Source organism: Acomys russatus, chromosome 5 (genome assembly GCF_903995435.1).
Source record: "Acomys russatus chromosome 5, mAcoRus1.1, whole genome shotgun sequence".
Classification (NCBI taxonomy): Eukaryota; Metazoa; Chordata; class Mammalia; order Rodentia; family Muridae; genus Acomys; species Acomys russatus.
Window position 1 is genome coordinate 53,240,245 of NC_067141.1, and position 16,491 is coordinate 53,256,735.

Here is a 16,491-nt window from a genome sequence, read left to right on the forward strand (position 1 = left end):
CATGTGTTTATATATATAAATATATATATAAAGCACTTACACAAACATGGGCAATCAATATAAGGTATTATTGATTAATTTCATAGGGAGGCTGATTCTATAACAAGACAGTTCTGAACAGTGGTGTGACAAACACAGGTATTCAGATCTCTCCATTTTATGTAATCCTTTTCAGGATATCGTTAGAAGCGAAATAGCTATGTAATCTGAAATTTCTAATTTAGTTCATTTCAATAGTGATTGGATTAATTTGTAACTCACCAATAGTGTACAATGTGCTACTATATATTTTATATTTCTTTTTACTTGTTTTGATTTTATTCTTTAGAATAGTTATTCCAAAAGGATAAAATGAAAACTTGATGTCCTGGTTTTCATTTATCTCATAGTCATGCATGATAATTATTTTTCATACGAGTAATGTGAGCTTTACATGATCATTTAGAAAAGCATGTTCAGTACATTCCTTATGTATTGACTGAATTATTACCTTCTTTTGTGCTTAATTTTGACTTCTTGATATATATTGGGTATTAATCCCTTGTCACATAGATAACTAACAGAGTTTTCTCAATGCACTATAAACTACCTTTTGTTCATAAAATTGTTTTATTCATTGTGAAGAATTTTTTAAAATCTTATGCAAAAGTTCATATGTTAGTTCCTGCTATTATTTCATAACTCATTGAATCTTGTTAGGAAAACCATAGCTAACACATATCTTGCAGAGGACCAGTATTCAGGTCAGGATAACTACATGATGGCTCACAACCATCCATAAATCCAGTTCAAAAGGATTCAGGCGTATTCTGAACTCTGCGGGTTCTTGACACCCTGTAATACACACACATACACTAAGGCACACAAAGACACATAGGATTAATTAAATAATTATTTGTGAAGCAAACAAAAATTCTCTTCTTAATGTAGAAAGGGAACCATTCAATAGATATAATTTATAAGATGAACTAAACATTTTATTAATGCTCATACTTTCAGGACAAATGCACATAGTTTAGCAAAGTAATTCAATGGCACAAAATCAAAGCTGATTCAAAATGAAAAGAAAATCAAGGACTTCTCCATACTGTGGAAACCAATAGACTCTCATAAGAACATAAAAATACATAGAAAACGAAATAAACTTCAGGTTGACTGATCTTTACTGATGAATGTAACAATTTCACTGAACACTTCCTTGGGAGCATTTAAACCTATCACAAAATCCAAATGACTGTACTCATCAATCTTCTTATGACAAATGAGATTGGAGATATTGGCTTCCAAGTTTTTAACGTCTATTGGATTTGCAAGAATATCTTGTCCACCACTCCACATGGCAGTTGGAACCATCATATTCTTTACTTTATACAATGGAGGTGTAGGCTAAATAAAATGGAGAACAGTGATATTTTGGTTAATGGCCTGTCACATTGTAAGTTGTAAGTTGACTTTTTTATTAAATGAAAATAGTAATTACTATTATTTTATAGTAAGTCATGAAACCTTAGCTTTCTAAGACAAAAATAGATTTAGGGTCAACTTTTTTTGTGTGTGTTTTTTTGAGACAGGGTCTCTCTGTGTGTAGCCCTGGCTGTTCTGGACTCACTTTGTAGACCAGCCTGGCCTTGAACTCACAGAAATCCACCTGCCTCTGCCTCCCCAGTGCTGGCATTAAAGGCACGCACTAACGGTCAACCTTTAAGTCATATAAACTGAATGATATCCCAAAACAAAAGTTCTCTGAATCTTATGTTCTTTACATGTAAAGTTATGTAGTAATAGTTGATAAATCAAAGACATCTGTGAAATTTAAATGATAGGATATTTAGAAATAGACACTGTGTAATATTGTATAGAGAAATATTTTCTAAGTTTTGAAGCCACCATCTGGTATATCGCTGTCAGGTTCCTTGGAAGGGTAAACAGAGTCCATGCTTTTTAAAGAAGAACTTAACTCTTTCATACACTTCCCAAAGGGAGGACTTATTCCCATTCGTACAAGGAAACGTACCTGACTGTAGTGCAGCATATTCAGAGCTGAACTTCCCCAGTCATAAGCTTGGAATACTCCTGTTCTAATTGCCTGAATGATGGAAGCAGAACATTACAAAGCTTTCCCATAGAAAGAGAGCTAGGCATGGTGACGCTTTACTAAATGTTTTTTCAGTGTGACTATGGATTCAGATTCAAGGAGGCTGTATGAATTATACATTAGAAGTGTATTACCTGATGCTGGATTAATGGAGACTAATGCATCTATACCAGTATTTCACATCAGACAGATACAGATTAAAATGATTGAGAAAACTAATAACAAAAGTACATTTCATAGGCATTTTACTCCTACTTAATTGTGATAGCTCAATGTCACATGTAGGAAAACCATAAAAATTGAAAATCTAGCTATTGTTATAATGCGAAAAGTGATAATTATTTTCAAGTCATCTTTAGAAGCAAATTTGTTACAATGTGAGCATTTATTCAATTTAATTTTAATGATGTAAAGTACAATTCCACATGTAAATAATTACCAACAAGAAATTAATGGGGCATGAGGAGATATCTCAGACAGCAAAATGCTGGGTCGAATTCAGCTCTCAGATCCTATGTTTATAAGGTAGGGCATCATGGTGTGTATTTGTAATCCATGATCAAGAGAACAAAAATAGATAGATCACTGTGTTCCTTTAGCTAGGCCGACTGGGTTACGAGGCAAGTTCTGCACAAATGTGAGACAGTGGCTCGGATAAGAGGTAAACAATGCCTAAAAACAGGGCCCGAGTTTGTTCTCTGTCTTCCCTTGTGATAATGCACTTGCACATTCATGTGCACCAGCAAACACACAGCCATACATATACATATGTGCCCACACACATATACGCTACTAAAATTACCAAACATCTAAAATTATTTGACCCCCAAATTAAAAAGGCATGCAATATTATTTTCCTGGATACATAAAGTCTTTCATTTCCACAATTTCATAACACTTAGTTGATATCAATACATATTTCAAAGTGACATTTGCATTAAAATTCGATATATAATAAAATAGCAATTATTTGTGTAAAATTTACTTTGTATAAACTATTTCCAATGGCTCCCAACACTTTGCTACAGATTTGTGTTGATAAACCAATTGTTTTGGATTTGTAAAAAAATAAGAAGAAGAAATAAGGCTTCAAATCAGTCTAACTTTCAGACACAAGTACTCAGACTTTCTTCAGAAAGTTTATTCTTGGAATGAAGAGCTATGATAAACAGATTTCACTAGTCAGATATAATTAAATGAGCCTCTATCAGAATGTGATATTATTCTCTAAATATTACCTGTCAATGGGACAAAAAAACTCATTACAGTCAGTATAGAGAAAACCAAGGGATACTTCTTACCCATAAAATTAAATATTAAATATCTCAAAACAAGCAAGAAAAATAATGAGTGGGCATGCACTTTAGGAATCAGTGTGGGTGTCTTAGTTGCCATTCGGGAGCCGTTTTATTAATATGCAGAGAGAAAAAATTCAATAGATGCCTGTTTCTCTAGGGTACCTAGAATTCCTATATTTCACCAGCCCCTGAAGCTTGCTAAAATTGACTTTATTTTTATATAAAATATCTTGACTACAAAGAAAATAGAGAATTGCCAAGCATCATTGGATGAGATTTTGAGCAGGAAAAGGTGAGGAAGCACAGACAAATTTTACCTGAGAATAATGAAGCAGGTTTTGGACTGAAGTTCCTAAAGGAGCCTGTCCTGCATATACATCAAGACGACTCTGGAAGAGAAGAAAACATAATTAATATCTTTCTGAAAACATGAAAGAGTAAAATACTATCTGAAAAGTGTGCTACTTCTATGACTTAAATCTTTACACATTCAACTTAAAATATTTTTGTATCTCATATGATAGTATTTGGTGGAAATATTTTTTCTGGGAAAAAAGTCTAAAACTGGATAACGAGTGATTATTAATACAAGTTTTATTTAAAAAGAATGCATTAAAGTAAAAAATTAATACTCATTTTTTGTATAATATTCATATATACATTCATATATAATATAATTTTAGACATCCTCCTATTTGTAACTTTAGAAATCACATGTAAATTATTAGACTTTATCCCATAAATTATTCATATTATGTAGCTTACGATTTTCTATTATTTTTAAAAATATTTTATTAATTTATTCATATTATATCTCAATTGTTCGCAAATCCCTTGTATCCTCACATTCCTCCCTTCCTCCCACTGATGCTGGTTTTCTATTCTTAAAGGTCGTATCTGGGTGCAAGGGGAAGTGGATGGACCTGGGAAAACCATAATCAGAATATATTATATTAAAAAACTATTTTAAATAAAAAAGATAAAGCATTCTATATAATTTAAAAGACAGTCCTCAGTTTTAATGTTCACCTATGAAGAAGATGACAGCAATAAAACCCAACTATTTGAAAACAAAAATCACGCATACCTCATTTAAATTTTGGGGGTTATATCCAACTAGCAAAGTAAGTAAATTATTACACACTGTTCCAATGGTCTCACGCTGGCACAAAAACTGTGCAAAATATCTAACATCTGAATTGGAAAATATGTCTTTTTCACCAAAGACAATCTGCAAATGACATGAATAAATAGCAGTTAGAATATGGAGAATACAAAACAGTAACAGAAGGTCACAAGATATGCATTAATACCAGAATTTATGACACTAGCATACACAATCTACAAGAAATATCTACAAACAAAACAAAAAAACAAGAACCCAAACAAACCTCTTCAAAGTAAATGAATGGATTCAAGGGATAAAAGGCATTAAATTAATACATGAAGAGTCCTAAAAGGTATATATATATATAACAAAATAAATAAAACTTACATTATTTACAAATATTGCCACTTATATAATTGAAAAAAAAAAAAACCCAAATCCTAAGTGTTTTGTATATGTAGGTGTAGGTGTGTACTCGTGAGTACTGCTGCCATGGAGATCAGAGTGAGGCATGCCCTTGGAGCTGGAGTTGCAGGCAGCTGTGAGCTGTCTGGTGTGGGTTCCAGGAACCAAACAGGGTTCTCTGGAAGAACTGTAAGTGCTCTTAACCATCTAGCCATCTCCACAGTCCCTGCAGTCTTATGTAAACAGCACTGAGTAAATAAGAAAGTATTATAATGTCCCTGGAGAGGAGGCTAAAGAGTAAGACCTAGGAAATAGACGTAAAGAAATAATTACCGAAAATCTTCTCACAAAAATTTTAAATTAAAGATTTATTTTACATCCCAGTCGTAATCTCCTCTGTTCTACCCCCATCCCCTCTCTCCCTGCTTCCCCCACTTTCACTCCCCTACTCCCAAGAGAAAGGGAATCCCCCCTCATCCACCTCAGCATATCAAGTTGCACCAGGATTGAGGGGATCCCCTTCCCCTGTGGCCCATCAAGGAAGCCCAGCCAAGGAAAAGCAACAAAAAAGCAGGCAGCAGAGTCCATGTCAGAGGCAGCCCCCCACTTCCTTCACTAGGGCAACAACCTGATAACCATTCTGATGGGTGTAAGATGAAATCTCAGGGTCATTTTGATTTGCATTTTCCTGATGTCTAAAGACATTGAGCATTTCTTTAAGTGCTTCTTGTCCATTCGTTATTCTTGTGCTGAGTTCTCTGTTTAGTTCCATACACCATTTTTAACTGGATTACTTTGTTTGGTGGTGTTTAATTTCTTGAGTTCTTTATGTATTTTGGATATTATCCCTTTGTCAGATGTAGGGTTGGTGAAGATCTTTCCCAATCTGTAGGCTGCCATTTTGTTCTATTCGTAATGTCATTTGCCTTACAGAGGCTTTTCAGTTTCATGAAGTCCCATTTATTAATTGCTGATCTTAGAGCCTGATTGGTTGATGTTCTGTTCAGAATATTGTCCTGTGTGCCAATAGGTTCAAGGTTCTTCCCCACTTTCTTTATAATAGATTTAGTGTTCTGGTTTTATTTTGATGTCTTTGATCCTGTTATTTTGATGTTGTTGGTTGTAGTGTGTGTATGTCTATGTGTGCTTCTCTTCCTTTGGTTTTGTTGAGGTGGGTGTTAATTTCCTCTGTTTTCCTGGATGCAATTAGCTTCCTTGGGTTAGAGCTTCCTAGCAGCATCTTTTGTAGGAATGGATTTTTGGATTGGTACTGTTTAAATTTGTTTTTGTTGTAGAATATCTTGTTTTCTTCCTCTAGAGTGATTAAAAGTTTTGCTGGGTGTAGTAATCAGGGCTTTCATCTGTTGTCTCTTGGTGTCTGTAAGATATCTGCCCGGGCCCTCTGGCTTTTAGAACTACAGACATAAGCATCGCCAACAAAATACTAGAGAAGAGAGAGTCTCAGGTGAAGAAGACCCAACTGAAGAAATGTATACATCAGTCAAAGAAAATGTTAAACCTAAAAAGTTCCTGACACAAACATCCAAGAAATCTGGGATATTATTAAAAGACCAAACTTATGAATAATATGAATAGAAGAAGGACAAGACTCTCATCTCCAAGACCCAGGAAATACTTTCAACAAATCATAGAATAAAACTTACCCAACTTAAAGAAAGAGGTGTCTATAAAGTTACAAGAAGCTTACAGAACACCAAATAGATTTGACCAGAAAATCCTCCGGACACATAATAATTAAAACACTGTATGTACAGAACAAAGCAAGAATATTAAAAGCTTCAAGGGAAAAAGGTCAAGTCACATATAAAGGCAGACTTATCAGAATCACACTTGAGTTTTCACTAGAAAAGCTTTTGAAGAACATCTTAAGTTGTAGTGCCAGCTGGTGTTGCTGCCAATGTGCGGCCCAGATGGTCCAGGTGTTGGCACTGCAGGTGCCCTCTACACCCAGCTGCACATGGACCAAGTGTTGGTGTGGGAGTTTTCTGGACAGAGGTCTTGAGTTATGTCCTCTCCAGAAAGCCAACTACACCTGTGCACAGATAAGAGGAAGCTGACTCTCTCCTCTTTCCAGAAACACTCATAATAATCCTATTGGGTAGAAAATGTGTAATTATTCTGGCTCCAGGTGGTCACTTCAAAAGACAGGCACCCAGGATATATCCTGGGGCTGGCCCTTTTATGATGGAGAGGCTTTAAAAATCCCCACTGAGGGTCCCCAATGAGAGCTGGCTTGTTCCCTCTTCCCTTTTCTTTGTCCCTTTGCCATCAAGCCTGTCTCTGTTCTCATAAACTTCTCTTTGTTTTCTATTTGTCAGCTTACCTCTGAGGCTCATTTCTAGATTAATGAATGAGACTCTGTACATGAATTAAAACTTAGTTTTTGTCTCTCTGTTGCTTTATTTTAGGTCAAGCGCCTTGGCATTCTGGTCCTCTTTTAAGTTTTGCTCTCTTACCCCTGTTGGAAGAGACACACCCTGCCCAGGGAGCTGCAGACTCCAGGAGTCTCAATCCAGCTAAGTGCTAGGTTACTCTGTGCTTTCTCAAGTCAGGGGATTGAACCTCACTTGAGAGGATGCAGAAACAGAGAGCTCCCTCCCAGCAGAGGAGGGTGAGAACCTTGGCTCCTTCCACCCGAAAACAGGCAGGTGGCCACATCCACCTCTGTTTAATTTTTAGCCCTCTGTATGACTGGTCTGTGGGACAAAGCCTTCCTCAGCTGGTTTCCTGAGAGTTCAGAGGAGCAAAGGCTGAGGGAAAACTCCACTACTAGATTCTACGACTGAGCTCCCTGCCAATAGAATGCACATGTTGGCATTGCAGGTGCCCTCCACACCCAGCTCCAGATGGACCAAGTGTTGCCACTGCAGGTGCCCACCACACCCAGTTTCAGATGGACCAAGTGTAGGCACTGAAGGTGCCCACCACACCCAGCTCCAGATGGACCAAGTGTTGACACTGCAGGTGCCCACCACACCCAGCTCCAGATGGACCAAGTATTGGCATTGCAGGTGCCCTCCACACCCAGCTCCAGATGGACCAAGTGTAGCCACTGCAGGTGCCCACCACACCCAGCTTAGAAACTTTTAAAGCTTTATCTAATCAAACTGTCTTCCCAAGGAACATTAAGGTACATAGACTCAAGCCTAAGTATCATAAACCATGTACACCAAGGCACATAATAACTATATTGCTCAACATAAAGGAGAAAATATAAGTACTTAGAAAGCCAGACAAAGACAGAGGAAATGTTGTGACAGTGGATCCAGAGTTCTCCTGAGAAACAAAAGAACAAGGAAAAGAAGTGGAGCAACATCTTTAATCTGCCCATGATATTTCAAAACCTCTTTTATCCATGAAATGAATACCATTGACACACACAGGTAGAAAAAAGACTCTTTACTAATGAGTGAGCCAAGGCAATCCATTACCAGCAATGTAAGAGAGGTCAAATCCATTTCTGTTATCTGTAGGAAAATGGCCATGGATGGAAATAAAATCACTACATTAAAATAGAAAACAATATACAAAAATGCACAGAAGTGGTTTGTTTTCACAGTTTAATGTATTTTAAAACCTAAAGTTTGTTTAAAGGGAAATAATGATGTTGGAAATATTGGTCAATGTAAAAGACATATTAGCACAAGCTCTAATGATGGAGAAATTTTAAGACAGACTTAAAATATTATAATTATGTAGTAATTATTATTTGCATAGAAGCCATGCTGGCTACAAAACTTTGATTAGCTTCCTCAAACAAAAGAAAATTAAGCGATACTTGGTCACAACAAAAAAGCACCTAAAACAAAACTTTAATTGGTACTAAGTAAAATAGAAAATATAGAACACAAAACAGAATGTTCAAATATAAATACTTAGTTTTATATTCAATCAATAGCATTTTAAATGTAAATATTCTAAATATAATGATCTGATCAAATATGGTTAAGTAGGTTTATATTTATATTTTAAAAGGTCTACCTGTGCTTTTAAAAAGGAAACTACTTTCTGAATTTTGCAACTAGGTTAATTATTAGGAAGGAAACTTTGCAATTTAAAATGATATATAGCTGTGTTAAATCTTTTCTGCAATGTAACTCTCAGAACACAGTTGTCAGAGGCTAATTGGATTGTATCATAAAGGGTCACTTCATTGAGAGTACATACAAATTCTAAGTGTTTAAATACTAAGTGTTTTTGTTCACTTAAGAAAGCTTTACAGTTCCTGAAGTAACAATTGATTAACTTCCAGGAGGGAACTTAAAGATCTAGTGACATGCCAAAAATAAAGTTCTCCTCTCTTAATAATCAATAGAACAGATAGAAGTCCCTACAAAGACCTGATGATAGCCAGCCATTGCGAACAACATAACACAGGTGTCATTAGAGCACACCAGTGTCAGCAGAATGCATTTTCAACACACATTCTTTTAAATGACTAAAGAACATTTACATAGGTAGGTATCCAGAGCTGCAAAACACTTCTCAATGAATGTAAACCGATCTAGACATGAAAACCATATTCTTGAACTAAAGGAAATGAAAGTAGAAATTCATACCAGACATATGTCAAAACTTCCATGAGCATGAAATACTTTAAAGTTGCCAACAGACCAGGAAAAAATACCAAGCAGAAGCTGAAGTGTTTTATACTCAAATTTAGATCAAAACTGCCTGATGAACCTAAGGCTGCAGAAAGAAAGGTACACCCCAGCATCAGGCAGCTCACATTCTCTAGCTTCAGAGGATCTGATGCCCTCTTCTGACCACCACAGGGTACTGCACTAATGGTGCAAACACACATATACTCATAATTTAAAAATAAATCTAAAAAAAAAAAAAAAAAAAAAAAAAAACCCAAAGCTACACTCCCTACAGAGTCCAAGCTACCCTTGAACACAAAACAACATCGTGACACAGCCCTTGAGTTCTAAAGTGGCAGGGTGATAGATAGCTTCTGACAGTGTTTTGTGTCTCTTATAGAATCTTAGGGGAAATAGTATCATAGCAATGTCATTTAGACAGATGAAATAGGCCCGTTGTTTGAAAACAAATTTCCTAATCTCATGCAGTCACAGACTGCATCAAAATATTTATGCTTAGACAGATAGAAAGAAAGAGAGAAAGAAAGAAAGAAAGAGAATAAACAAAGTTGGCATATTACACTACATAAAATATTTCAATAAAAATATCAGACAATAGGAAAATAAATGGATAAAAAAAAATAAATAAAAGAAACCCCTAATTAACTGAAACATGAAAAGACAAAGCTATTTCTGGTATCATGCTGTATATATTACAAACCTTGGTCATAGTTGGTTCCATGTATTCAATTAAGCGAAAGAGCCCTGATACATATTTAAGAGTTGCAACTGGACCCAGTGCAAAATTTATTTTGATCTTCTGAGCCAATTGTGGATTTGTTGCAAATGCCCCAAAGGCTGAAAGAAAATAAGATTATAGTTAATTTACTAGTATTCTTTTGTATGTTATTTTATTTTTATGTGTATGGACGTTTTGACTCCATGTATGTCTGTGCACCAAATATGAGCTTGGTGCCAGGGAAGGCCAAGCTGTAACAGGGGATCATTTGTAATGGGAGTTGCAGACAGTAGTGAGATGCTGCGTAGGTACTGAGAGTTGAATCTAGGTCTTCCCCTGTGTGTTTAACCCTGAGTCATCACTCCAGTTCCTAGTGTTCTTCCTTGATTTAAACGCCCATGTCATTTGGGTGGTTTACCACTATGATGAAATCTGTGTTCTTTCTCATATATTTCCCAACTATCTCTGGCTATTCCCTTCTAAAACACCTCATGATGAATTTTCTTTATTTCACTCATTATGAGTACGTTGGGGGTGCTTAGACTGACATCCAGCGACTCCTAGGGCTTTTTAAAATAAACACCAATTTGATAAATAAACCTTCCCTGAACTTAGTTACTGAGTTCTGTTTCTGTCCTAGTTTGGTTTTATTTTGTGATAAAACACTGGTTAACACCAACTTGGGGAGGAAAGGGTTTACTATTTTTTACAGGTTAGAGCCCACTATCAAGGAAAGCCAGGGAAGGTTCCCAAGGGAGGGACTGAAGCAGGGTCACAGGGAGACATGCTACTTCCTGGCTTGCTCCTAGGGCTGGCTCAGCTGCCTTTTTCATAGAGTCCAGGCTCAACTGCAAAGGAATGGCACTACCCCCTAGTGGGATGGACCTCTACCATCAATTACCAATCAAGAAAAAATCCCATAGAGAGATCTGAAGGCCAATCCAAGCAGGGAAGTTCTTTAATTAAATCCCCTCTTCTGGAATATGCCTAGGTTTGCATCAAGTTGACAAAAACTAAGCAGCACGGTTACACAGTTGGAATTCTGAGTGTTGTGTAGCCGGTAGACTTTTGAAAAAACATTTTTTTCTTGGGTGATCACCCTGACTATGGTTAGTATGTATTAAGGATTTGCACACAATCTTCACACTTTCAACAATTGCTTGTGGTCCTTGAATAGTTTGATTTCCAAAAGTGTGTCTGTAAGTTCAGGTTAAGCTTGATATTTTTTGGCATAAAATCTTCCCTGAAAGTGGAGAAGATGTCCCTCGTGTGCCACATGACAATTTCTGTGGCCTTCTGTTTGCTCCTTACGTCAATGCCCTGATGTGTGTGTGAGTATATTTCTATGTGTTTATGTGTGCATGTTTGTATGTGTGTGTGTGTGAGTCCACATGTATATAACCACATTTAATGACTATCAATATAAAAGTCTTAAGATTTAAAGAATGTAATAGTATTTCAGGCTGCAAAATATACAATGACTTCTAGATATTCATCCTGTTGTGGCCAAGGATTGACAGCTACACATCTCTCTGCTTTCCTCTTTACTGTCTACATGACTATCCAATGAAATTTCTGGACACATTATTCCATTTTTTTGTGGTGTTGTGTCATTAAGGGTGCTTTTTAATTTCAGCAGCATTTGTGATGCACACTAACATTTTTCCTTGGCAGAATTCCAAGGGGGAATGAACTGATTTACTTACACACATTAGTAAGCACCTTGAATAAAAATTAACATCCCACAAAGCATTTCCAAGAATGATGGTCATAAAAGAAAACAAATGATCCCAAATGTATGAGGGTCTGTACTTTCCTTTGTACATATTTATTCTGAGCTTTGGGAAAATCTTATTTCTTTAGTGAACAATATATACTGTAAGTAACAAGCAGCGGATTTTCTTTCGATAGTAACAACACCACATGTTTAAACAAGCAATGTATAATTTAATTAGGAGTGTTTTTTGGATAGTCAGGTGTGTTGGGAGCATTTACTGTTTTTGTGATATTCAGAATAAAAATGATCTAGCCCCAGGCCAATCCAGAAAAAATACTAAGCAAGTAAAGCTTTGTGGAAACGCATTGAGCCCTCAGAATTTAATTACTCAGAGTCCAAATTAATAGAAAAAAAATTTCCTAAACAGTACCTACACATCAATTTTCCACTAAAAGTCAGCATAAGACCATTGAAACAAATGCTAACTTAGTCTTGGAAACTCGAGTTGCAGGGAATCCTATATATGGGACACATATCTATTATTTAAATGTGGTATGCATTTGGAATGATGATGTTGAAAAAGTAGATAAAGAAGAATATCAATTATGCTTATTGATAAATTGAAAAAATTAGCCAGTTGCTGTTGCTGAGATCTGTACTCTCAGCACTCAGGAAGCTAAGGCAGAGGGGTTCTGAGGTTAAGGCTCTCCTGGGCTGCATATCAAAGCCCTCCACTAAACAACAACAACAACAAAAAAGAAGCTTGTATGTTTATTACTTAAGCAAAATCTTCTCACACCTGGACCATTGGCTAGTCTAAATCTTTCTAAATACTGAGGTAAGGTCATTTCCAAAATAGAAAACCATTTCCAGGAGAATCTGTGTGAGCTTTAAGATGAAAATATCCAATGATCACATCTTAGTCTCCCAACATACCTATAAGGGCACCCTGGGAATGGCCAACGTAGTAAACTTGTTTCTGTCCTGTTTTGTTCACAATGAAGTCAATGGTGGCAGGAAGATCGTATTTTATGTGTTCATCATAACTGTGTGAAACAAAACAAACATAGTGGGTTAATTGTTTATTAATAATTACAATTTATTCCATATATATTAAAACATGAACTTAAGGAGTCTTTCACCTGAGTAATGAGACTGCAGCAATCAAATACCTCTAGTCTGTTATTTACAGTTACCCTTATAGAAAGATCATCTCATTCAATGCCCGCAGAAACCTTGACATGATCCTATGTTTGCATGCCTTCCATGCATGCAACTAAGTGACAGACTAAGTTTCAAAGCATGTTTGCACTGATTTGTACCAAATGGTTACATTCAGAAATTTTTACATGAGAAATACATATGCATTTTGTATCTTCACTTTATTTCAGCAGTTATTTCCTGAATTAAATGTATTCGCATTTTTTATTAGTTGTGAAATATAAGTATATAATATCTATTTCCCTCTTAATTACAAATCTAAACTAAAAACAAAATTCTAAGTAACTGTTGTCTATCAGTCTCTTAAAATAGTGTTCCATAATAGAGACGTTTTTATAAATGCTTTCAGTAGAGCATAATACATTTATGACGACATGAAGAGGTTCAATACAGTTTTAGGGAAAATAAATATAAACACTACTACTCCTTACCTAAAAGCCCAGAATTCTCTAGAATCTGGGTCTAGGTACACATGTTTCCTAGCATAGATATTGCCTCTGTTGTTTCCCAGCCACATGTCGAAACCAGCATCTGCCAGAAAAAAGCCTAGGCTGCCCCTGGGAGGGTTCAGAATCCAAATAGAAGCTGAGAGAGTCAATCCATGCTGCAAGCATACTACTGGCTTTGGAACTGAAAAAACAAAGAGAGAAAAATCCTTGTCTCTTTAATCTTTTTTTAAGCATACAAAAAACGGGGCTCATTGTGACATTTTATAAATAGGTAATGTACTTTTAGCCCTTGTGTATTCTTTTTTTTATTATTATTAATTTATTCTTGTTACATCTCAATGTTTATCCCATCCCTTGTATCCTCCCATTCCTCCCTCCCCCCCCCCTCCATTTTCCCATTACTCCCCTCCCCTATGACTCTTCCTGAGTGGGATTACCTCCCCCTGTATATGCTCATAGGGTATCAAGTCTCTTCTTGGCAACCTGCTGTCCTTCCTCTGAGTGCCACCAGGTCTCCCCCTCCAGGGGACATGGTCAAATGTGAGGCACCAGAGTACGTGAGAAAGTCATACCACACTCTCCACTCAACTGTGGAGAATATTCTGACCATTGGCTAGATCTTGACTATCAGCTCTTTGACACCTTATCCATTCTCTGGGAAATATTTAATAACATGAATTTGAGTCACCACTCTACAGTGGTATGCACAAAAGAAGTGCTAGAGGGTCATTGCAATTATGTTACATCTGCTAACAGATCTCTGTATTCTTTAGAGTAACATGATCATTTCACCTGTAGGGTCTCATTTTATTCTTCTTTCTACACTTTGGATAAATACAAATTTCCTAATTGAAAGTTTTTAACTTTTAAAATATATGAGTTAGATTCTCTTCTAGTTCAAACTTGTGAAAAGCAAAATATAACATACATATAGAAATGTTCTGACATACAAAGATTCATGTGTAGACAATTTGACAAATAACTGAAGCAAGAACAAAACCCTGAACGTCAACATGATCTTTGTAGTCTTATTTCTGATGGACACACGAGTGTGGTGTTTTTATCAGGAAAGGTATGAATTCTTGCAGCAGTAACTAAAGCGTTCTTCACAGTCAGTGTGCCTGAAAGTTCTAGGCCTTTCTCAGCGGTCTCTGAGCTCCTGCCTTCTATGTAAGGCTTAATTTATGAAGTAGTTTTGTTTCCTCTTGATATCATGGCCACCAACATAGGCCACATGTCCATCCCTCAGCTTGGCATATCTTGTATCTGATACTTGGATACCTTTGGATATCACAGAGGTCTGAGTACTCTTACTATGGTTAATTGAAGAGAAGGGTTCTGCATAGAGTGAATTTGACTGAAGATATTAATAGCGGCAATGTTTTTTTCCTCACTCCTATCTTACCTAAATTGTTAGACTCGTTCTTTCCATGTGGAATTCTGAAAATAGGGAGGATGTAACCATCTTCAGTCACCACCTCATGTTCTTCGTAAGCATAACCCCAGTAAGAAATTATCTCACCCTACATGGAGAAGAGAGAACACATAGACTTTCATTAATTTGTTCATCTATGCACTTTTTAAAAAGTCTCAGAGCATGAATTATTTATAGAGCAAGGCAAGAAGCCATATGTAAAGAGACCCTTCATATTATAATAAGCATGACAATTAGTAAATGAGGAGTAAATTACTAGTGACAAAATCATTGAAACTGCATTCATTAATACTGAGATTTACTTACAATATTCATATTGGCTTCAGGATTTCTGGGTTTGGGCTTGAATAAACAAAGTATACTTCCAAATATATGGATAAGATACACCGTTCTCAGTAGCCACCACATGTTAAACCTGCTGGGAAGTAGTTGACATCAAGATACAGTCAATGTCTTAGAGTAAACTCAGGTTATTGGATGCACATTATTTTCACACATCCCCTTCCTTACAGTTTGTCATATCTTCTAATAAGATTCTTAACAATAACTTTACACATCTCAAAGGTTTAAATTAAAATTACGTTGACCTGCTATTCATAAAAGCCACACATTTCTCCTCTTACCTTTCATCAAAATGTAAATAAACTTATGCCATTGTGGTTGTTGCAAAACCTTCATAGAAAGTTTTCAGTGAGTTGGCTTAAATGACTAAGATTAATGTTCTGCTTCTTCATCCAGAACTGTTAGATAACTTAACCAATGCCTGTTACAACTTAACAAGAGAGTAAGACGAGAGAACAATAAGAGGAAAACAGTGCAGGGATTAGAGAGAAAGGCACAGTGACCATTCTCCTGAAACTGGTACTTCTGAGAACAGGGAGACTTTGTTTTTTTCAATACTGACTGGCTGGCATTTTGCTTATTCTGAAACACCGCACTGACGCTTTTAGAGTGTATAAAATACATATGATTTCAGAAGCACAAATCCTGGTAACAAAAAGGTAGACTCTTTGCAATTTCTCCTTGCCAGCTTCTATATAGTTCCTTATTAAATCATCATTCTGTAAACAATAATGTAAAGTCACACATTTCACATTTTTAAAAATTAAATTAACTCCTCCATAGAAAAGAGAGCCCAGTGACAATGTATTCACACACTGAGTGTACTGAGTATTTTCAGCCCTGAAACAAATACAATTTGGAATATTCTCTCCTTTTCTGCTATATAAAACTACTAATATTGACATCACCAAGGAGAATAGAAGAAGAAAGATACATTTTTTAAAATAAATTTCTATTTTTGATTCAATAGATTAAAGATATTTACTGTCTTTAAGGTAGACCCTTTACTTATGAATATATTCATTGTGAATTGAAGTCAGTAAGGCTTAAAATCCCAAAGCACATACTCACTGCCACC

At 36.0% G+C, this 16,491-nt stretch overlaps 1 protein-coding gene across 1 annotated transcript; it reads right to left on the reverse strand.

Moving 5' to 3' along the window:
• Positions 1-1,146: 1,146 nt before the first annotated feature.
• Positions 1,147-15,479, reverse strand: LOC127189871 (tear acid lipase-like protein). Its single transcript, XM_051146945.1, has 9 exons — positions 15,378-15,479; positions 15,042-15,159; positions 13,619-13,817; positions 12,903-13,012; positions 10,232-10,368; positions 4,481-4,624; positions 3,711-3,782; positions 2,015-2,086; positions 1,147-1,386 (listed from the first exon to the last, which is right to left on the reverse strand). The coding sequence occupies exons 1-9, from the start codon at positions 15,477-15,479 to the stop codon at positions 1,147-1,149; spliced, it is 1,194 nt and encodes a 397-aa protein (XP_051002902.1).
• Between the last annotated feature and the right edge of the window lie 1,012 nt (positions 15,480-16,491).

Coding starts and splice junctions, on each gene's coding strand:
- LOC127189871 (XM_051146945.1), bottom strand. CDS start 15,479: ATGTGGTGGCTACTGAGAACGGTGTATCTTATCCATATATTTGGAAGT. Junction 15,160..15,377: donor CTGAAGCCAATATGAATATT/GTAAGTAAATCT, acceptor TTCTCCATGTAG/GGTGAGATAATTTCTTACTG. Junction 2,087..3,710: donor ACCTGCTTCATTATTCTCAG/GTAAAATTTGTC, acceptor TCCATCATTCAG/GCAATTAGAACAGGAGTATT.